General features: G+C 55.9%; 1 protein-coding gene across 2 annotated transcripts in view; it reads right to left on the reverse strand.

The window, feature by feature from the left end:
• Nucleotides 1-1,793: 1,793 nt before the first annotated feature.
• Nucleotides 1,794-22,361, reverse strand: part of SLC39A11 (solute carrier family 39 member 11) — a 127,500-nt gene continuing 106,932 nt past the window's right edge. For both annotated transcript variants that reach the window (XM_067308429.1, XM_067308428.1), the window contains exons 8-10: nt 5,242-5,340; nt 3,788-3,946; nt 1,794-3,617 (exon numbers count right to left, since the gene is read on the reverse strand). In XM_067308429.1, the coding sequence (XP_067164530.1) occupies nt 3,539-3,617; nt 3,788-3,946; nt 5,242-5,340 (337 nt within the window). In that variant the 3' untranslated portion in view covers nt 1,794-3,538. The remainder of the gene's footprint in view (nt 3,618-3,787; nt 3,947-5,241; nt 5,341-22,361) is intronic.

Raw genomic sequence — 22,361 nt, forward strand, 5'->3', positions numbered from 1 at the left:
AGCCTCGAGCCCCGGCCGCACCGGGCTGCAGGCACACGCACCGCCCAGGCAAGGCTGTCTTGAGTTTTGGGGGCCGAGCGCACCCCGGCCTGCCCAGACCCAGCCTCGGGCTCCCAGGACAGGACAATTTCCCCCTCTTTTCGCTCCAGCTCAGTCTACCCAAGAGCTGGTTTCTCCTGGCTGCAGCCCCAAGCGACAAGTCAAGCACTTCTCCATTTTGCGTAGCTTGGCTCTATGTTTATATTGCATTTGCTCAGAACTCCACCTTTTAATTGACAGCTATTGTTTCCCCATATAATTTCAGGCCTGGCCCTCAGCCAGCCTTTCAATCACAGCAAGAAATAGATATATAATTCCATTCACCCCCAGGGTACAAACAGAAAAGAAGGATTTTCATATGTGTTTTCTGCATCACCCTCCTGCCCTCCCCGCTCACTTCTTACAGGTCCAATGTACATAATTATCTCAGCTGGCTACATCTAAGCAGGATTAAATGCATTATGCGATATTATCTCCCAGCAATCTGATTACAAGGTTGCCTTTAAATGAATAATGTGTTTTTTGTACCAACTTACACCACACGCCAGAAATCAAACAAGAAAACATTACTTACAAACAGTCTGCTAGAAATCCTGACCTGTGGACACCCCCAAGGCTTTCAAGTTTCACGTGAAGGCTTTTGATTGGAAACGGAGAGCTAAAAGCTCTGCGGACACTCGGAGCGGCACCGAACGAAACGAACAGCGACGGGGGGTCTCACCCGCGGCTTGGCCGGGGGTCGCGGGGGGAAGGTGCCGGGCGCGGGCAGGGTTCACCCGCGCGGAGCCGCGGCCGTGGACAAAGGGCCGTTGTTCTCCTCCCGCTGCCACGCGTGACCTTGGGCACGTCGCTCCCCGTTCTCCCGCAGCGGCGACGGCGCTCACCTGCTGTTTTTAGAAGTCCCGACGCGCCTCGCTTTTCCTGCTGGAAGCCCCTAGCCCCAGCTCGCCCCCACGCGCCGGGCGCAACGGCAGGGGCTGCGATGGGACGCGGGTCCTCCGATGGGACGCACGTCCTCGTGGCGGAGCTGTCGGGGCAACGCATTCTCCAAATGGGCTCCAGAGACCTGAGTTGGTCTCGCCCCGAGGTTCCCGGGGAAGGGCGAGATCGGATGCCCCGAGCTAATCCATGCTGCTGGAGGGACCTCCCGGGGGAAGAGGGGACGTTGCCCTCCCATTTCCATCCCCGGCTTCTGGGACTGCAACGCTCAGCGTTGCACATCGCCGCGACCTTCATCCCCGCGCCTCCCCCCAGCTTTGGAGTCGAGGCCGATGCTGCGGGATGCAGCAGCCTCAGTCGGGGCCGGCTCCAGGGGAAGCAGAGGCAGCACCTCTACGTGCGCGTGCGTGCGTGCACACACATACGTGCGCGTGTGCGTGGCGGATGCACACGTACCCTCAAGTCAGCGCAGGCCAAACCGTGGGCTGCTGTTTTCCTGAGGGATTTGCTGAGGTGTTTCTTCCTGAGTCATCAGGCATTTACTAGTGTCAGGAGTTGGACCTGGGGGAGCGAGCTGGTTTGCTACAAGAATTCCGGTGAACACTACAACACGCTCACAGTGTGCCTGGGTGAGGTAGTGCAGAGCTGGGTTTCTTTGGCTTTTTTTTTTTTTTCTTCTTTTTTTTAAGCAGACTACCTTTCCAGTTGAGAGGCAAGACCTTTGGCAAGCCAAAAGCAATTAAGTTGGAGAAAAGAAAGGGAACAGAATGGAGAGAGAAGAAAAGGCACGGATTCACTGTATTAAAACAAAGCAGTACAAACTCTGAATTTCCCATTTATTGAAACCAATCACAGTTAAAAGGTCAAATCCATCAGCAAACAGTAGTTTCGTATCATCCAGATTGCCATACAGATGAACTACAAATGAAATCCAACCAAAAAATGAACCAAACAAAACCCCATGGCTTTGACGTAGTTCAGCCAAGCCGGTTCCCTTGGGCTGCCCTCCTGCAACCTCCCTAGCAGGACCTAAAGACGGTTCACAACCTCCCACGCATGCAGCCCCAGTCCCCCGAGAACAACCTGTTGCAGTCACGACTGTGGAGGGATCGAGCAAGTCAAGCATCAGCCAGGCAATCCAGTTAGCAACTGTTCCTCCTGAAGAGGCTAGTTAACCCCCTTTTACCGAAGACAGAAGCGCCCTCAGCCAAGCGCGAGGTGCGTTTCACCTCATTACGCCAACTCCTGCCTTTTGCTCTTCCCTGGAGGGTGATGGAGACCTCTGCACAGTGCAGGGCGCCGAGGAGCTGAGCAGGGCTTGCTCCTGACCCCGCAGCAAGCCTAGCAATGGCCTGTAGGCCAAAGACGCTTGAGAAGAAGAGGGGTGAAGAGGCAGATACATACGGCGCATTTTTCTGGCTCTTTAGGTTGGATAATTAATTCATCCTGATAAATCATTTCACCCTAATCCTGCTAAGTGAAAGGAGAGCTGCTGTCCCACTCGGGTTCTCGGTCAAGTCTGATGGAGCTCCGAGCTCTTCAAAGGCCATCGCAGAGACCCAGTGCTAACAGGGTGACCTCTGGGGAAAGCCCACATTAACACTTCATGGAGATCTTCAGTAAAGCAGAGAGTTATTAACTATTTAAAGTAGCAGCCATAAAATAGCTGTTGCTCAGTAACATTAGAAACACAGTCACTGGCCCACGTGGAAATGAATCCTGCCGTACGACAACCACATAGCACATTATCAACAACGTGGATAACCACACCTTGCCTTTTCACAGATTGCATGCTACACAACAGACATATTCTTCTCTCCCTTTTCTTTAAAGGAGAAAACCTCTAGGTATTGGACAAGCCACACTGCATTGCAACAAAGCCCCACTTGGGAGAGACGTTTCAGGAAAAAAGACGTTTCCCTCTTGCAGAGATACCAACAAAATTCATTTTTTATTTGTTTGGACTATTTGCATCCATCAAAACAACTAGTACCCTAAAAAATTCCCAAGGACCAGCAGGATTTATTAGACCTGCTACTCCACAAAGCACTGTCCATGTTACCTTAGGACTAATCCTTCCACCTGCCTTCAAAATCAAGTGTGGAAATTGAGACTCTTTAAGGAGTTTACCCCATTCAAATGCCTTGGTACTTAACCACAGAGCAGCGTAAACACTTGACAGTGAATTTCTAATCTTCTACAGAACAAAGATGATCAAAACCAAGAGCGACCTGGCCTAGAGAAACAACCCCAGAGCTGAAGGGAAAGTAAACTGTAACCTGCAGCCCAGTCAATGCTTCTTACCAACAGCCCTGTTGAGAAAAAAATGAAAATCTGGTGGCAAAAGGAAACCAGGACCTGCAAGGAGCCACCCATACTTGTGCTTTGAAAACCATCAACATTATGTTATGGGGGGAAGTTATATAAAATTATAGGTAATCAACACCAAACCAGATCAAAAAATATATACAAAAAAGTCTAGAGGATAAAGTATGTCCAGTTCCAAGTGTCGCCACACAAATTGCTCTGAAGTCTTCTCCTGGGGAGCGGTGACCTGCCATTACCCGAGGCCAACGTCCAGGGACATCATCACCACAAATCCTAATATTGAGGTCCAGGAAGCCAGCTTCCCATTGCCACTGCAAGGAGAAAAGGAGAGGCCATGAGCTCCTAGGAGCTGGGATGTTCTTTTAGGATGAAAAATGCACTGCTTTTTTCTCATCCAGGCAAGGTAAGGGCTCTTCCAAAGTCCTCTGTATTTCCCCATGTATTTAACGGTATTTAGTGCTGGTCACTGAGGGGTTCTCACCTGGTTTGTGCCTCGGGGATGATATCATCCATGACCACGTAGACCATCGCTCCGGCAGCAAAGCCCAAGGCGTAGGGGAGAAGAGGCTCTGCCACCACCACAGCAAAGGCACCGAAGATGCCAGCTAAAGGCTCCACCATGCCGCTCAGCTGCCCATACCTGCAAAAAACACGAGACTAAAAGCCGCTGGGAACCCCGCAAGAGGGGCAGCAAAGCCCTCCCGCAGCTCGGATGGGCTGCCGGCTGGGAGCTGGCTTGGCCGCCTCCGTCTTCCTCCCCGGCACGGAGAAACCCCCCTCCCTGCCGGGGCCGGTCCCTCCATGGACCCGGCTGCAGGCCCTGGTGCCCATCCTTCGCTGCAGCCCTGCAGCAACGGGCCAAAGGCGCGTGCTGGGTGCAAACGCGGCAAACGCCCCAAACGGGCGGGTAACCCACGGGGGGAGAGGAAGAGGTTGTGCGCTGCGGCACTGCTATTCTAAACAGGCGATGAAGGTGATTCGACCTAACCTAGCTGATTTTTCCAGGAAGGGAATTAAGGGCTGGTCTTTCCCCCAACAGCTCTGCGGGAATTGGGGAACTCCAGCCTGCGAGCAGGGATGGATCGGGGAGGACGTATTTCCAACCAGGACAGCTCAGTCCAAAAGAGGACATCTGGCCACAGCCTCGAACGGATGACTGACAGGACGAAATTCTGCTTTCCCCTCGTGTTTTCTTTCCTTCTGGGTCCGTTTTAACGAGCGGAGCTCTCCGGGCCATGGGAACTGCCTTCCCGGCAGCAGCAACCCTGGTGCAAGTCGCAGCAGCGGCTGTGCTAGGGAGCTGGAGGTGGTGGGTGGGAGGAAAAGAAAACACGGCTTTGGAGGGAGAAGTCTCCAAGCTGTCCCCCCCTGCCCTCCCATCCATCACGGGGCTGAGCACACGTGCACGGGCAGGAACGCGGCCCCGCGCTCGCAGAGTTCATGCCCTTGGCTTTTTCACCTCAGGGAAAAGCAAAAAAAAAAAAAAAAGTGGGTTTGAAATCGAGCCCAGAGTGAAGTGAAAGAAAAAATAAAACAAAATTAAAAAAAAAAAAACCTTTTTAGTGCAGGATCTGGGAGCTAACCGCAGGCGCTAAACCGCCAACAAAACGGGGCCGGGGTGAACCGCAAGGATCACTAACATGCTCCGGGTTGCGTCGGAGGGTTCCCCCCACCCCGGGCAGGCTCGGGGACACGGAGCCGGCGGCGCTCCGGGTTGGAGCCGGCTCCCGGGAGAGGCAGCAGCCCCCGGGACAGCCCCGCTTTCTCACCACTGCTTTTCTCTTTGAGCGTCAGCCCCGTCGTCGAGGGCTGCTACCCACCTTTACCGAGGAGCGGGATTTGCGCCTCGCTCAGCCCGCGCGGGGCCGGGGGGAGACGACTGCCCGGGGCAGCTGTTATTGCCGCTGCACGGAGCCGCAGAGGAGCTTTGCTCACCAGAACGCTCGCCACGTCGAAAACCCGGCGCCGCGCAGAGGCAGGCTCACGGCAAGCCCTTCTGGGAAATTCTGGATGCCAATTCCGATCGCCAAGTTCCTGCCCAAATACAAACAAACATATATATATAAAAATATATTAGGTGGAAAGGACAGGCAAGGATAGGCTGCTGGGGAGCTGGAAAGAGAAAGACGTTATTAAAGATATGTCTTTTTAATGTAAGCGCATCTAGCCCTGGGGACTACTTGTGCTAATATTTAACACGTACACAGCAAGCTTCACCTTCAAAGAACTTTACCTCATTTAATCAGCTCTAGCACCAGCCCCGGGAGCAACAGAGAAGCAGAAGGAAAGAGAAGAGACTTGTCTAGGAAGGCCCGGGGAGGCATCTTAAACCCAAGGTTTCCCGGGCGTTATAGCATCCCGGGAGCCTGGCCTGGGGGGCAGGTTCCTCCTCCACGAGGGGTTTTGCCAGAGAAGCTCCAGGTGCAGCGAGGATGTAGGTCCCTCGCCGTGCCGGTAACCTGCCCTGTCTGGCTCTTACCACCCCCTGGATGAAGCTCACAGCCACGGGGGTCATTGGCACATTTTAGCCACAGGCTTTTGCTCTCTTTCTCTCTTTTTTTCCTCCTTACATCCAACGGAAAGACAGCACTTGGTCTTCCAAACCCAAGATCACTCAGAGGGGACAGCAGCTCCCAAAGCCAGAAAAACAAGAGGTTTCCGGGAGCAACCTGAGCTCAGAGCCTGTTTTAACACACGTCCATCTGCAAACACACAGCCTCTTTCCTTGTACTAATCTGTGGCCATTCCGAGATTTGCAAATACTTGTTGGGGGGGGGGGGGGGACAACGACCTGCATGGAAGAGGGGTAATTCATGCCCCTCTTCTGCTCCCCCCGTCCCTGGGCTGGGAATAACTCCGGTTTCTCCACCTGTTCATTGCAGCAGGTGCCTGGACCTCAGTGCTGCCTCGAAAGCCCTTCGGAGTTGGGGACCCAGCCGGGAGTGGGCGGCTGCACGGGGCAGGCTGCCAGCAGCACCGCGAAGCCCCGGAGCCCCGGAGCCCGGCACCCGGAGCAGCGCGCTGCCAGCCCCCGCGTCCAGCCCCCAGGCCCGGGCTCTAAGCAAGGAAAGCAACTGTGGTTTTGCTTCTTGGTCTCCGATTTTCAACCGCAGCCTTTCATCTAGGCAGGAGGATTTGGAAACTCCGAGTGCGGGATGAGGACAGAGGACCTGCACCTCCGAGCAGCCAGACCAGAGACACAAGCAACTGCTGTTATTCCTAGGAAGAGACGCGGGAGCTAATCCGCCCATCAGTAAAGCAATATAAGACCATTATGAAGACCATTCCTTCAGGCACGGAAGATAAAAAGCCCGATAACGAGGGCTATACAGGGAGGCAGGGCAAACTCTCCCGGCTCCAGTTAAGGCACCGTGTCCCCAGCGGCAGCAAACATGGCTCGGTCAGAGTTTAAAACCCAAGAGGGGACAGGAAAGGTTTGGAGGGGGGTTCGAGGGCAGTTAGGGGAGATTTCTCCTCGCTTTTCATCTCCCTTGGACTCGGGTCCGTTACACGTGGCAGCTGCTTGCCGGCAGCAGATACAGCCGCCTTCTCCCAGCACCCTGCACCCTCGCGCTGTCTCACCCAGGAGCCCCTCCGGTGCAGCACCCTCCGTGCAGGAGCTTGTCCGATGCACAAACAGCTCCATGAAGGCAGCGAACGGGAACGCCGACCCCGGAGAGCAGCGCCGAGAGCCGAGGAGGCGCCGAGCCCGTCGGCACACACCGACGTCGGCCCCGCCGCCTTCGCGAACCCGGCGATGAAAGAGTGACGGAGCAGCAGGCGTCTGCTCTGCTCCGGGGGTATCGCAACGCGCCGCACGCGCTGGGCAACTCTCCCGGCACCAAACATCAGCTTCGTGGAAACGCAGCTTCCTGCGCTTACGGCGGGAGGGTGCGTGCGATGCGCCGCAGCCTCGAGGCGCTCTCCCAAAACCGTGGCTCATTCCCATCCACACCGTTATCTACACATGGACCGGCACTTGGCCGTGTTTCCGAAACGGTCCCTTCGCTCCCCTGTGGGATTTGCTCATTTCCCCATGTTGGATGGCCGGGTTTGATGCTCACGGACGGGCGGGGTGAAGAGCGTTGCCCCCGCTCCTGCGGCGGTACCCTGCCGTCGCGCCCACGCCGGCACGGGAGCGCGCAGCGGCCGGGCGCTCCGGCAGCGCCCGCCTCGCCCCCGCGAGACACCTCGGCCCGCGGCAGCCCTGCGCATCGCTGCTGGCACTGACGCCCGCCGCTGCAGAGCAGCGTTGGGCTCTGGTTTTCGGTGGGAAACGGGATGTTGGCATGGGGGCTTTCCTCCTTCCTCCTCGAGGAGCAAAGATGCTGCAGGCGCCCGGGCGAACAGGGCTAGCGTTCCGCAGAGCCGTCGCCCCCGGCTGCGTGAGCCCGGAAGAGCTAACGGAAACTTTTTTCCGTGGTTGGAGCGTTTAGTCTTTTGCGGGTTCTCCGGCGCCCACGGCGTGGGAGCTGGCTGGGGCCTGTCCCCGCTTTGGGACGCTACAAGCTGCTTGTGCCGGGGGGCCGAGGCTGCTCCGCGGCAGCCGGGGCTCCGACCTGCTCCGGCCGCGGCACCTGGAGGCACCCCAAAGCCGCGCTGCAAAGTCAGGGATTCTGCTGCCAGCAGCCGAAAGCTCCCTTTGCCGCTCGAAACACTTGTTTCCCATTAGTAAAATAAGACTGGTGAGAAAAACCTCTCCGGGTTGTTTAAACTTCTACCACGGTTTACAGAAGAGGGGAGGGAAGGGGGGAGCGGCCGCGGGTTTCCCTAACCGGGACGGGCTGCTACAATCAAAAACATTATTCAAGGGAAAGAGAGCGAGCGCGGAGGGGGAAAAACATCCCTTTTAGAAAACACTGGAGCCGCTGTCTGCGCGCGGGTTTTTTTTTTTTTCCCTCCTTCCCTCGCCTCCGCACAAAGCAGCTCTTACTCGCCCCGACCACAACAAATTAACGGGGCGGGAGCGGGCGGCGTGAATAGAGGGGTCTGTGCGGAGAGCGGCCGCTCGCCCCCCCTCGCCCGCGCCGCGCGCTGACCCCGCATCCTCGGGGCGAGAAAGGACCTTCCGGGCTCGGCTGCAGCCGGAGGACGTGCCCACGTTATCTCCCGGCCCCCGGTCGCTCCGTGTCCCTCCAGCTCTTCTGCTTAGCCAAAGCAGGTTGCTCATCTGCTCCGGCCACCCCAGGTTCCTTCGATGCTTCCTACCGCCCCCGCTCTGCCCCCCTCCCCAGATGCTCCGGGGATGTTAGAGCCTGCTGAGCATTGCCCGCAGACACCGGTTTCACCGGGGTGGGAACAACTCCTCGACAACACGGAGGCCAGGAACACGCAAGCCTTCCTATTCGCCTTGCCTCGGTTCACAGCACCCAGGGCACCTCCGCTCGCTGCGAGCGGCCCCCTCTGCTCGCCCAGGACCAGGCGGTGTTTCTGCTGGGTCACAAGGCAAAGGTTTAACTCCGATGCCCAAACTGTGAATAAAACCAACTCGGGACGCGTTCCTCTCCCCCTTCGCCGCCGATCCGTCCGCGCACACCTCGCACCTTCTCCCCAGCTCCCGTGTCAAGCTGCCTGGAATGCAGTCGGTAAGAAAGCAACAGAATCAAATAAAGCTGCATTGTGCACGAGGGAAACAAAGGCTTCCTTATTACGGAAATAGGTGGGGATTCTTGGAAGGCTTCTCCCTCCTGCAAAGAAACGCACTGTAAACCGGGCGCGCGGAGAGGCGCCGGAGCAGCCTGACCACGGGAGCTGTCTCTCGGGTGACCACCGGGCAACGGGGCGCGAGGAGCAGACGGCGGGAAGAGGAGTTAACGTAGCCGAGCGACAATAATCCAAATGCAATGTGTTGCACGCCAGGGGCTCTCAAGTGAGGAAGGTGGGGAGAAACGGATACCGTGGGTGTTAGAAGCAGATCCCGCCCTGCCTGGGAGGTCACACGTGTCCATCTAAAAGACACGTTGCAGATGGGGAAGATGACCTGCAGCTCACCGCCAACACACACACAACACGCGTTGATCCAAATAGCGGCAATACGAAAGAGCAGCCTAGCGAAACGAGACACCGTCTCGGGATACACGTGCCCCTTCACGAGCTCGGCCACCGCTGGCTACTTGGGGAAAATCGCGCAGGTGTCTACAGGACTTGGGCACAAAGGGCTCAGGTGTCCTCGCAAGTGTCAAGGACTAAGGAGCCAACATGCTTTGGAAATTTTACCTTTCCCAGCTCTGTGCCTCAGTTTCCCCATCCATAAAGTGGGGATGATTACAGGGACTTCTTCCACAACCTTCTTCACCATCTGAGAACAAAAATGCCACAGATGGGAGGAAGCCTTACGGCGAGTCCCATCTACACTTGAGCTCTTCAGGGAGCTAACACCGCCGGTTCCCATGGGACAGACGGGGTCTGGGCTTGCACCGTGGGTGATCCCCTTGTGCAGCGGAGCACAGGGCTGTATTTTTAAGGGAGAAAAGGTAAAATCACGGCAGCCTGGCTGCACTCCACTGAGGAATAGCTCCTTGCGGAGAGAGGAAAACAATCCGTGTCCTCGGGGGGAACATACCCAGGGCTGGACCCTCCACCCCGCGGCCCTCGCCTGCCAATTGGTATGGCACCACGCTGGGAGACTCCGAGTTCACTTTCAAAAAAAAGTTGGCATCTCTGCATATTTGCAAGGTCAAGGCACAGAAAGCCTTCTATAAGCCTAAACCCTTGTTTTCAAGGGCCTATTCTTTTACAAACTGATTATGAAAGCAGGCTACATATTCTTAACAAGCCCCTTTTCAGCGCGGCTTTCAGTTCCCCACGGTGTATAATGTGCATGTGTATTCTTGCATGGCAGGCCCTTACATACTGTTTTGATTGTTATCGTCCCGCCATGAAAGGGCCGATTGTTTTGGGTTCCCGGGATTACATCACGGCTCCCCACCGCGGCGGCTGCCGAGGTGTTTGATCAGGGCGCGCAGGTGGGAAGGAGCCCTGCGCTAAGCCAGGGCCCTGAGCGTTTCCCCATACCTGCCCTACCTGTTCGAGGCAGCTGCCTTCGCACGCCAGGCCTGTCCGGGGCCGCATCGCAGGCTCTCACGCAAGGCGGCGGCGGCGGGAGCCGGGGAGGGCGCCACGGGGAAACCGGGAAGCGGAGCGCACAGCACCCGACGGCCTTCGGGCTGCAGCGCCTGCGTGCACCGGGAGCGAGCGCCCCGACCCCGTGCACGGGCCACCGGCCTCCCGGTGATTGCACTGCTGTTGTTTTTTTTTAAGCACCCTAATGTTAAAGGCCAAATTTGCAAAAACAGGCAGGAGGATTTTATTCCCCCTGATTTATTCTTTCTGATAATACCGTATCTCCCATCTCAAACCGTCGAAATTACTAAAAAAAAAACCCAGTGGATGAAAGCTTGCCATGCCTCTCCCTCTTGAGCGCAGCCAGGAGTCCCGTTACCTGCGGGGAATGAAGCAGTCGGAGGTGACGGAGGCACACGGGCTGCACAGCCAGGTGGGAACTGGTCCCGGCGCAGCGACCCCAGCAGCTGCGTTGCATCGCGCAGTCTCGGTCCCCAGGGCTGGGGAGCCCACGGCCACCCGCCCCACTGGGGAGGGAATAACTCCGCTAATACAGCCAGAGTATCCGCTAGACAGTGCCGGACTTAGCTCTGCAGATGTACGGACAGATTGGAAATTGTATCTGAATGAAATCAGAAAAAAAAATACGCACGCTGTTTTCATTGGGAGACGGAGAGCAGAGAGCCTCCACCCCGGCTGTGCGACGACCAAGGTGCTTTCCAAGGGCCCCAAAAGTCAGACAGTAACATGAAAGGAAGCAGAGGAAGGGGAGAAAGGACGGGAAATGATTTGGGGCACAACTAGCCAGAGGAAGCGATATAGTTTTCGGGAGGCGGGAAAGGACGGGGCAGTTACATGGACAACACAACCGTCTCAAACTAGAACCACAAAAAGCGCAAGATCGAGCAGGCACGTTTTGGGGAGGCTGCGTAGCCTCCTGCTTGCACAGCTCTGCCAGGGGCTCCCGGGAGCTGGGAAGCTTTCCCGGGTCTCTTCCAGAGCTTTGCTCCTGGCTGGGTCACACCAGCCCCTCCAGCAGCTCCACCAGGGAGCGTTCCCACGGTGGCACCTACCAGGATGGCCCACCGGTCACATCCGCCTCCCGGCAAACACGTTGCATGAGACATGCCCTCTGCTTGGAGGGCACAACAAGGGCAAACGCTCAGTTGAAGTGGTTGGACTTGTCCGTACATACCTCAAAAGCAGCAGGGGAAACAAAGCCCTGCTCTCCTGGGACTGGGACCTTCCCCAGGGCTGCTCCTCACTAGCCACTTTCATACCTCTTCTTGCTCCTTCCCTCCCTCTTAAAATTCAGGTATTTGGGCTCTAAATAGCTTGCCACGTGGTCTGTGTCACATCTGCTTGTCTGGCCCTTTGCCAGTGTTAAATATACACCGCTCTGGATCTATACGCAGTAAACATTTACAATTTTAGGAAATTTTACCCTTAATTTATCCCAAAGGCACATAAGCTAAGTTCAAAGTCATAAAACCTGCTCTCTCCCCTGCCTGCTGCAACCAGGACGTGAACTTTAGCTGAAGAACTAGAAATTCTTCGGCTTCCACAAAACAAATCCCCACCGTTTGCAGGCAAAACGAACTTGCAGGTGAACGAGCGCGGCAGACAACTCCGCGAGACTCAAGGAGGCCCGAGCCCTCGCAGGATCTTTTTTCCCCAACCCACTACTGTTTTGGTCGGCCCTGGGTCCTGGGCACAGTACAGATGTCTGCTAGACTCACACGAACGCGAAGGCCCTCTCCTGCCTCCCTCCGCAATCCCACGTCCACCGAAATCCACTACAAAGCTCAGCTCCCCCATCCAGGAGGGCCGGCCATCCCAACCCCATCCCAGAACGAACCGCTGATCGTTATGGTGAGAGCTTAATCGGCGGAGGAAAGCGCTCCGGCGGTGAGGCGGAGGGAGGCAGTAGGTTCTCGCGAGCGACGATGCCAGCTCCTCCCTGCCTGCCTGCAAACAGCACCTTGCCCATGGGCACGACGGTGGCCGGGGGCTCAAGAAGGGTCCTCCAGGGCTCAGGTGCTGACGGTGCTCACGTTCCTTTCATTACCTGCCAGCAAGGGTCGTATATGGAGTCCCTGAAGAGGAAAGTCATCTTATCTGTGCCAGCTGAGTCTCTTCCTTTGCATTTTTACCATAGCAGACTCCCTCCATGGCAGAAGTCTCCTAGGACAGAAGCTGATGGCGCTGTTCCCTCCAACTCCATAACTTCCTCTCTCCCTTTCTCCTTTCTTCAAGCTTAAGACTGCAACGCTAGGAGAGAACAAGCCTTACCGCAGCTCTCCTGCTCAACCACGGTGTTAGGAAGCCTCTGCATCCCCCTTGTCTTGACTGTTTTCCCGAGAAGTCCAAGGCAGCTGAGCAGGAGGTGGGGAGAGCACAGGGACAACTCAGGCAGCAGCAGTGGTGGTAGGTGACCTTGCGCCCTGCCCAGGGAAGGATTAGGGAAATGCCAAGCTCCTCTGCACAAACCCTAAAAACTGCTAAGTCAACTCAGCAAGCCAGAAGCTGTTCTCCTTCAGAGCTGGGCACGTTGCAGAGAGCCAGGCAGCTCCTCCAACCCTCGCATGACCGGCACGCGAGGAGGAGGAATCTCTCGGTGGCAGCAGCCCGAGGGTGCATTACTTCCATGCCCTGCAAGCGAGGGACACGGCACCGGGCAGCTCCGTGGGTCTCGCGCGCACCGAGCCCGCAGGCGGCCGCCCCCTTGGCCAGGTGTGCTCCGGCGCGAGGGGCAACCAGTAAGACCAAGTTCAAACCCTCCGTGAAAGCAGCTGCCCTTGGCGGTGGCTGATGGATGGCAATTGCTTCGCTACGGCAGGCTCGTATCTACGGCCGCACCGTGCCGAGGGGTCCCATTGTGCAGCGGCTATTTATTCCTCTGGGTTTTTTAAATCTTCATTCTTATCTGCCCTGTTATTTATATAACTGTTTGATTTATGAGTCACGCTCCCGCGCAGGGCAGAAGTTCACCTCTCCCCTCCGCGCGAGGCACGAAGGCGCGTCGCGCCGGCTCCGCGCATTCCGCCTCTTCCCTCTCCTTCGCCGTGTTTCGGCCTCAGCTGCTCAGCAGGAAGCGGCCGGGGCGACTTGACGCTTTCTCCAGCTTCTAGATAAGGGCGCTTGCAAAGCCAGACGGGTCCACGTGGCAGCCAGCCGGTACCAGCCAACTCCTCCCAGCTCCGGCTACCCCGGGGCAGCGCTGGGAAGAGGAGCAGGAGCCTGGACTGGGAAGGGGGTTCCCCGGCTGCAAAACCGCCCCCGGGAGAGATGCGAGCCAGACGCAGCCCCGCTCGCCGTCCTGTTCGACCGCGCGGCACGTACGGAGAAACGGGAGCGCGCTCAGCCTGCACCGCGGACAAGTTCCCGGTCGCAGCGTTATGTTCCAATGCAAACTTAAAAAGATACCCGTAAACGAATAGAAATATCACTTCTCTCTCCCAATTTCACTGCAGCGTTGCTGTGTGCAACCTGTGCCGCCTTTTTTCACCCCAGCGGTGATTTCATATCTAAATGTAATGATGACACATGCGTTCAAAGCAGGGAAATATATGGTGGTAAATTTATTCTGCTATTACAACGATCACACTTTCAGTTTTTAAGAGGTTTACAAGTACCTCGTATTCTTCTCTAATTTGCTATTTGACATTACCAGCTAATACGCAGGGCGCTGCCGTCTTTCACGGGACGCACGTCGCTCGCCGGGCCCGTCCCCTGCCCCGCGAGGACGGGTGTAACTCGGCACGCTACCAGCGGCAACAGTCACAGTGATTCAACCGCTGAAATCCCCTGCTGGCAAACAGCTCGCTTGAAACCTGACAGCTCTGTCAACACCGCTGCAAGAAAATACCTTGCTGCAGAAAACACGCTAAAAAACCAAGCCGGGCTCAAACTGCATCCCAAAAGGCATTCTTCGTTAGATCTATCGCTGCGTTTACTGGGGTAAAACCTGTGCCCAAGGAGAGGAGCCAGGCAGGACCCGGCTATTCCTGCAGGCGCCCTGGCAGCAGTGCGCGGGCTCCCGGCAGCCGGCCGGGTGCTTTCCGCCCGCGCTCTCGGCAGCACGGGCTGCGGGGGCCGCTCTGGAAATCCCATCCGGGCGCCGACGAACCGTAATTAGCCACCGGGGCTGGGAGCAGCGCGGGAGGAGGAGATGAACCGGCCTCTTCCTCCTCGAACTTTGCTCACCCCACCAGCAGGCGTTTTGAAGAGCTCGTGCTGAACGTTGCAGAAGTTGCCCTAACGTGGGCAGGGTGAAAGCTCGCTCGGGGCTAAAAAAATAAATGCGTAAACCCCCCCCAAACGCTGTTTTCAAAGCGAACGAGCCGTTCTCAAGAGACGTGGCTGAGTGACTGCACGAAACCAGGCTCAGCCGCGTGCCACCCTCGGCGGGACGCCCCTCGCGAGGACACCTGAGCCTTTACACCGACGCTGGCTTCTGCTCCCGCCGCCTCTTGTGGTTTTAATACTTTGCTCCGTGCAACGAGAAAAGGGCCAGATTACCAAACCACAGACGGAGAACCAGGCAGACGGTATCCAGAATGACTAAACGGCTTTGGCACCGGCAGACCACGCGTGCGTGGACGCCCGTGCTGCAGCCGGCACAGCGGTGGCATGGGCCACACGCCCGCAGCTCGCACAACACGAACCCCGAAAGCTGCAAAGACGCGCGAGGAACCTGCAGACCGCTGCACTGAAAACGGTGCATTGAGCAAGCACTGAATCCTGCCTCCTTTTCATGCATTCTGCGTGCTTTCAGCATACACAGCTTCTAAATTTCAGCCCAGCTCAATCCTCAACCCTCCAAAACGCTTCGAGGCACACCTACTTTTGAGGGCATCACCTCTGAGTTTTGAGCTCAAATATTCTGCTGATTCAAGCCACCAGCTCTTTGCTGATGGCTCACCACGACGACGGCTCCTCTGCGCCAGTGATCTGCCCGTATCAAATTAGCTGAATGTTTTAACCAAACGTTGCTGGAGTTACAAGATCGCCCAGATTAAACAGGCTTGGCTGCGCCGAGTTTCTTCTCGCCGCCTGGCAGGCTGCAGCATGGCTCGTCTTGATCTTTGGGAACGATTACATGGCAGTTCCTCGTAAGTGTCTCATGGATTAGACTAGATTGATTGGATTTGACATCTTATCCCTGCCAACAACCAAACGTGCCCATGCGTCAGCTCAGGACGAGCTGTAGAGCATCGGAGGACACGTCTCTAATCCGGGCAGAGCCTCCAGGCTCGCCCGGCGCACGAACGTCGCCCGTCGGCAGCGACCGCTCCGCTCGGGATGGGCAAAGGGACGACGGTAAATCACCGCTGGCGTCTCTCCGACAGGGGTAACGATCAGCTGCATCTCCTGAAACCTCCCCTGGGAGCGTCAGCGGGAACGACAACTGTGCCTACCCTGCGCCCAGGTCCTCTCCATTTTCGCTAAATACAGCCGAAAGGACTAAAATCATTTCTGCATATGATCCTGCCAGGGCCCCTTCTTCCACGTAGACAAAGGGCAAAAACATTTACTTTGGGATTATGCCCTAGGAAGACCCTCACGTGAGACCTTGCTAGCTCTATTTCAAACAGCGCAGGGCTGCAGAAATGCCCACCCAAATTTAAATTTTTAATCAAGGCTACGTATTAATACAGTCACACCCATAAATGAAGTGTAATTTAACGATGTGGCTGCATTGATCTTGGGTAGGGCTAGAGCTGGAGGGAGACACAGAACCTTATAAAGGTTGTTAAAATATTTTTCAAAAAATTAAACACACATAGAACCTGGGTGGTCTAAAAGCAGGGCTGGGATTAGGGCCCACCTATAAAAATTCCCAATAATACCTGCCAATTAACGTTTATAGCTTCGTGCAAAAACGCTAGCCCTCTCCCCTTTGTGAGAAGCTTTAAATCGCAAGCACATTTTGCGTACGAGATTGATCCACACGTCATGGAAATCCTAGCGCAGATAACAAACTGGAGGGGAATTACAATTTTTTTCTTTTTTTTTTAAACTATATCCGCCGGTTCCGTTTCTGCCTCCTCCGAGCAGTGCCGGGAGCTCCGGAGCCATCCTTGGGGCTCACACACGCAGCTCCGCACCCGACCGGCCGAGGGGGATGCAGAGCCCATCTCACCACCCGTCCATCCGTCCATCCATCCATCCCCCAAACTGCGTATTTCGAACCCGGACCCCGGCTCGGGGACCTGTTTCCAGCAGCTCCAGAGCTGGGCAGCCACGACCATGCACAGACCGTCTTGCTTACAGAAAAGAAAAGCCCTGAGCAAGATAGGTGAGAAAGGACAAATTTAGTTAATAAAGACTCTATTCTTCTTCCCCGTCACCGGCGCAAGCAACCTGCGAGGAGCCGCAGCCCAGCTACACGTGTGCTATACGCACTTCATTCGTTCTCTCCCGGCCATCTGAAATAACATTCGGATGGAGCTGAGCTCTTGGCTGCGGGGCCGCCCGAGAATAAAGCGAAAGGCTGACAGACGGACGAGCTGAGCGAGCGGGAACGGCCGCCCCAAGCCCACCCGGACCAGCCCTTCCCGCTGCGGTGCCGGCATTTCCCGGGAGACGCCAGCCTTTCCCGGGAGACGCCCCGGCCGAAGCGGCTGCTGCACCCGCCCATCCCCTCGCTCCGTCCCCTGTGGCGGGGACCAGCTGGGATTTGGGCTGGGATCTGGGTGAAGCGCCCAGGTCACATGCGCACGCTCCGGGGGGTGGCCGGTCCCGGAGGGTCACGTCACCCCGGCCTCCGCGGCAGGAGCGAACCTTGCAGCCGAAATGCATGGCCCTAACAGCGGGGGCTGCAGCGCGCTACGGCGCTCACGGACGATTCCTCCGCTGCCGCATTTCAACGCTAGCGGAGATTGGAGCCTTTATCTAAGAGCAAAATTAAAAAAAGTGAAACAGCTTCTCCTCTTCCTTCTCCTGCAACACCTCCGTTAAAACGCGCTGGGGGAGCAGGCGAAAGCACCAGGGCAGCCTGCATTGTACAGCCCTAAAACCTGGAACTAAACAATTTTCTAACAGATGTAGCTATAAAAGGCCCCATTATCACATCCTGCACAGTAACAATGTCTTCATTCAAATTGCTTCCCCTCCTCTGAGAGTTTATTTTTAAACCACAGTGCTAAAGAGAGGAACAGGCCACTGCGGCTGCAAAGACTAAACCTCTTGTTCAAAGTGAGCCTTGTTTGGCATTATCTTGATAAGATAAACAAGGATAATGGCTTTTTCTTCCTCTGCTCTTTTTCTTTGCCCTCTTTCTTTTATTTCAACGCGAACAGGAACTGAACCAGCGCACTTTGCAGATCAAAGCCAGGGATGAGAGATTCCTGCGGTAACTTACTGGAGAACATGTGATTTCCAGTTGTTAACGTCCCCAGGCCGCGGAGGGGACGGTGGTTCCCAAAGCCTTGGCCAGCGCCGTCCTGGGTTCAAGGACCGCCGGGTTCGGGGACAGCCGCTCGCCCAGTGCTTCGCCACCAGCGCCGCTGTCCCGGGCTGCCGGTCCCAGCCTGGAGCATCCTCCACCGTATCCCCGACTGGCCCTTAAGCAGCTCTGCTAACGGCGCTGCAGAAGCCACCACGAAAAACAGCCACCGTGCTCCTGCCGGAGCCGCCTCCGCAGCCTGACCCGTCAACGGAGACACGGTCTGGGGAGGGCACGTCCGCCCGCCCGCGCCTCAGTGACCTTTCCTTGTGCCGTTTCCACCTAAAATTGCCTCCAAGGGCAGCCCGCGCATCAGCGCCAGCGGAAAACGCAGATGGATGACAGACGCCAGCATGGTTGTCGTCTTCTCATCTGCGACACCCGAGCCCACGCACGCAGGGGTGCCGGACCCGGCACAGCACATCGTGCCTCCGCGAGAGCGTCACGATGTGTTAAGCGGCTGCTGCTCCCAACTCTCACGAACTAGAGCTAAACTGCTCCGTCCCTGCGGAGCCACCACGGTGGCGTGGGCATTCGCAGCGGGTCAGTTCACCCAGGCAACGTTCGCTCGCTCAACGACCCGCTCCGAGAAAGGGCCAGGCAGCTCCCGACACAACCTCCTTCCAGGGAGGTACGAGGGCAGAGGAGCTCCGTGCTGACTTCCCCTGCCCGGGCAGAGAAAGGTTAACGAGAGGAGCAAACCCGAGGGGCGCGAGGTGGGCACAGAGCGGCCGCAGAGCCGCGGGCAGGCTCAAAGGCATCGCTCACGGATGCACACGCGAATGCACTGCACGAGTCCCGAGTCGCCCAGCGCATTCGGCTGCTGTGCACAGGTCCACGTGTTCCGTCACCGCTGCGCCCGCATCCTCACCCCAACTCTCCGCGTCCCCCGGGAAAACACAGCCCAAAGAACAGCCCGGATGGGACCGCACAGGAGACCCCAGTAAGCGAGACCGATCACCGCGGGATTAGGCGATAAGTGCCAATTAAGAAGGTGAATCATGCGCTGCACCGTGCGGAGCAGCCGAACAGAGAGGCCATTGTCCATCGGGCCCCCGGCAGGGACCGGGCGCTTTGTCTGCACGGCTCTGCTGCTCGTTACTTCCGAGCTTCCTTCTTCCCGGCTCTCACAAATGTGAATCCAAAGGCAAGTCAGAGCTTTGGGACAGCGTCTTGCAGACTGCACAAAGCACGACCGGGCAGCGCAGAGCGGCAGAGGATGGCAGCCTGCGCAGGAGGGGACCGCGCGGCTCTTTGGCACCGGGGACCTGCTTTGCCGTGAGTTAATCACTCACATCCAGAACGAATTTTTGGATAGTGAGTCTAGGCTGTCCTAGATGATCAATAACCCTTCTAGGCAGGCAGAGCTTGTGCAAGAGAAGATGACTCAAAATGATGGTGTATAAATATCTGGAAGGCAGAAACAAAAAGCATCAAGGGAGGCTCCTTGGAAGAGGAGGAGGCTTCCAGGCAACTGGACTGATAGAAATGGGCATATGAGTCTCCAGAAAAGACCACAGACGCCAAGCAAAGGGAACAGAGGTCCATGCCACGCTCTGTGTTGTATCTGCACACTCAGTGACCACCACAGAAAGAAGAAAGCAAGCATTGCACAGAATTTCCACAGAGCCAGATGTTACGTGGGATGCCAGCTGTCTTTCATAAGGATTACAAATCAACCCCAAACCCTCCTCGGTCTAGACACTTGAGTAAAAGAGAAGAAGGAAGAAGTGAGAGAGAAGAACTGGGGAGACTATACAAACTGGTGATGTAAATGCAAACACCAAGCAAAGGATTCACAGCCAGCGGCCCAATTCCCAGCTACACTTTGGAGGCTTTTCGCTAATAACTTGGGAGGTCTCTTTCCCGCAACGCACGGCAATAAATAACGGCTGCAGAATGCATCCAACCCCAGGAGCGTCCCTTGAACAAATCGCAATATTCACACAAAAGGAGATGAGGTCACTGTCGCTCCGATATGATTTCACTCTGCACAAACACACATATAAAGAGCCCGGACACTGACAACGGGAAATGCACTGAGCAAAACCCTCGGCTTTCCCACCACCTGCGTGGCCCCGGGTTTCTCTCTCGCACACACAAACATGCTCCTCCTGTGAGCAAGAGGAACCGGTGCTCTCCTGCTGTGCCAATAGTCCCTGAAATCCTTCTGCACAGACGTGCACAACGAAGGCTGGACCGCTGCGGCTTTCCAGCCAGCCCGTTGCAAGCGAGAGACAGGCAAACAAACGAAGAAAAACGAGCATTGCCACCAAACTTCCCGGCACAAACGCGGTGCAGCAGCATCAGACTCGCTGATGCAAGCACCAGAGTCGGAGCGATTTAGCAAGGGGGCTTTCGTGGCATCTCCTCCGCCCGGCTCTTCCACGGGCTGCATGACTTCGGGCAGGTTTTCCCTTGTAAGTCAGTGACACTGAGTGTCTCCAATCCTGGTTTCTGATTTTCAGAAAAGGACAAAGTAGCCATTCTCATCACAAGACCTTCCTGTGTGCAACTCAGCTGCTTTTGCGTGACAGTCCCCGGTTACCTCTCCCCCTGCCCAGGAGCTCTGAAGGGCGGCAGCACAGCCCGCGCACCACTCTGCCCAGCGACGTCCCTTCGCACGTCAGCTCACGCTCCTCCAGCAGTGACACCGGCTGAGCACAGCCTCTTCCAGCTAAGCCTATCTCCGGAAAGAGCAGCTTCCCCTTAAATATGGCCCATCTGTGCAACAGAAAAGCACCACAGTGAATCCAAGTGCCAGGGCATGGCGTCTGCCTGAACGGCTCGCCAGCAGCAAAGACCAAGGAGCCGTTTTAGTCCCACAATTCACAAAAATTTGTGATAGCAAAACGGAGACTCCAGCAGCAGTCGCAAGGCTGCAATAACCGAGCTGCCCTTGCTGTTCAGAAGCATCCTCCGGAAAGGGCCGTTGTCCACCGCCATCCGGCCCCGGAGCTGGACCCCAACCCACTGCCCACCCCGAGGCTGTGCAAGCGCGGGACGACACGGAGGCACGAGCAAGGATCCACCCTGACCTCCCGAGCTTGGCAGCAGCAGGATCGGTGTCGCGAGGCCAAGGTAAATTGCTGAAGACGTAGTTGGCTGCCAAGAACTACCGAGGAGCCACTCTCGCGGCTGGAAGGCTGCCTGACAGCAACAGCATATCTGCAACGGTTTCCTTTTGTCAGGGGGCTGTGAACATACATTCGCCTTGGCACGAATCCCCTCCGTTCTGTTCAGCACGGGGATACAGAAGCGTTCCTGCAGGAAGAGGCCATCTATCCATCATCCGGCTCAACCGCTGTGTTGGAGGCGAGCGAACAAGGGCGGGCTGGAGCATCTGGGTTGCGACAGAGTAGCAATTCTTTAGCATTGTAAAATCGAGAAGGATCTGGTTCTTGCTGGACTCCAGGGACCTGGTTTAAACTGGCTAAGTTTCTTCCATAATTTTAATTCACCCCAAATCAGTCTCCAGCAACCGGAATCACTGCGACCAAATCCAGCTACCAGATTTCTGGGGGACCTGCAAAACATTTGTGCTCTGGCCCAGATCCAAGGATTGGAAAGCAAAGTCTTTGCTCTCTACCTGGGTATCTCCACATCAGAAACCAAGCAACAAAGAGCAGTAGGACCCAAGATTTACCTTCCAAGCACCGTACGAAGCGTAACCAGAAGGACCGGCTCAGCTCGAGGGCTAGCCCAAGCAGAGGCAGTCCAACCTTGTGCAATGCTCAAATTACCTGCAGATAGACACGAGCTAGTTCGGGCTGCTGAGGCCAGCTTTGCCCAGGTCTGTCTGTAGGTCGATAGGCTATCCAGGCGCTGCAGCAGAACAAACGTTTCCTGGTGTGGAGAACATCTGGTAGCTTTGAAGGCAGTTCAATAAAAACACTGCAGGCCACACAGGTTTTCCACTGCATTTTTTTCCCCTGAGTGCATGCGCAGCTTTCTCTGTTATAGACCCAGCCACTGAAGATAGCATGAAGCTCTAAGTAACTTCAGAGCTGCTTCATAAGAGGCTGAACATGTTGTTGTGTTTGTTTTCATACTGATTTAACTATTCATAAAGATTTCACTCATTTTCCAGTAACAATTTTTCTTGGATACAGGATTAAGCCAAAACATCACGGTCAGTCTGGCACAGCTTCCATTTATCAGCGGCAAAAGTCTGTTTATCCAGGATAAAGAATAAGAAAGGAGGATATGGCACGCTCCAGGCTACAGCAATCCTTGGTTTGGCCTCACACTCAAGGCCACTTTGGGAGATCTCACCTGCTCTGCAAATCAAGGGTTTCAAAGAAGTTCAGCAGCATCTGCTAAGGTTTCAAATAGAAACTGGGAAATTTGATCCAAGATCACAAAAGCTCCCGTGAAATGCTCTGAGAGCAGCAACCAGAGGGAGCAACGCTGCATAATACATTTCTGCGCATATTTGTAAACAGATCTCCTAGGGGTAAAGCATTTTCAAGCTTGCCTTGTCTTGCCTTCCAGACAGACTTCAATTTCTAGCCATCCCACTTCCTTTTTCTAATGACCAAGA

The sequence above is a fragment of the Apteryx mantelli genome, chromosome 19 (genome assembly GCF_036417845.1).
Source record: "Apteryx mantelli isolate bAptMan1 chromosome 19, bAptMan1.hap1, whole genome shotgun sequence".
NCBI lineage: Eukaryota > Metazoa > Chordata > Aves > Apterygiformes > Apterygidae > Apteryx > Apteryx mantelli.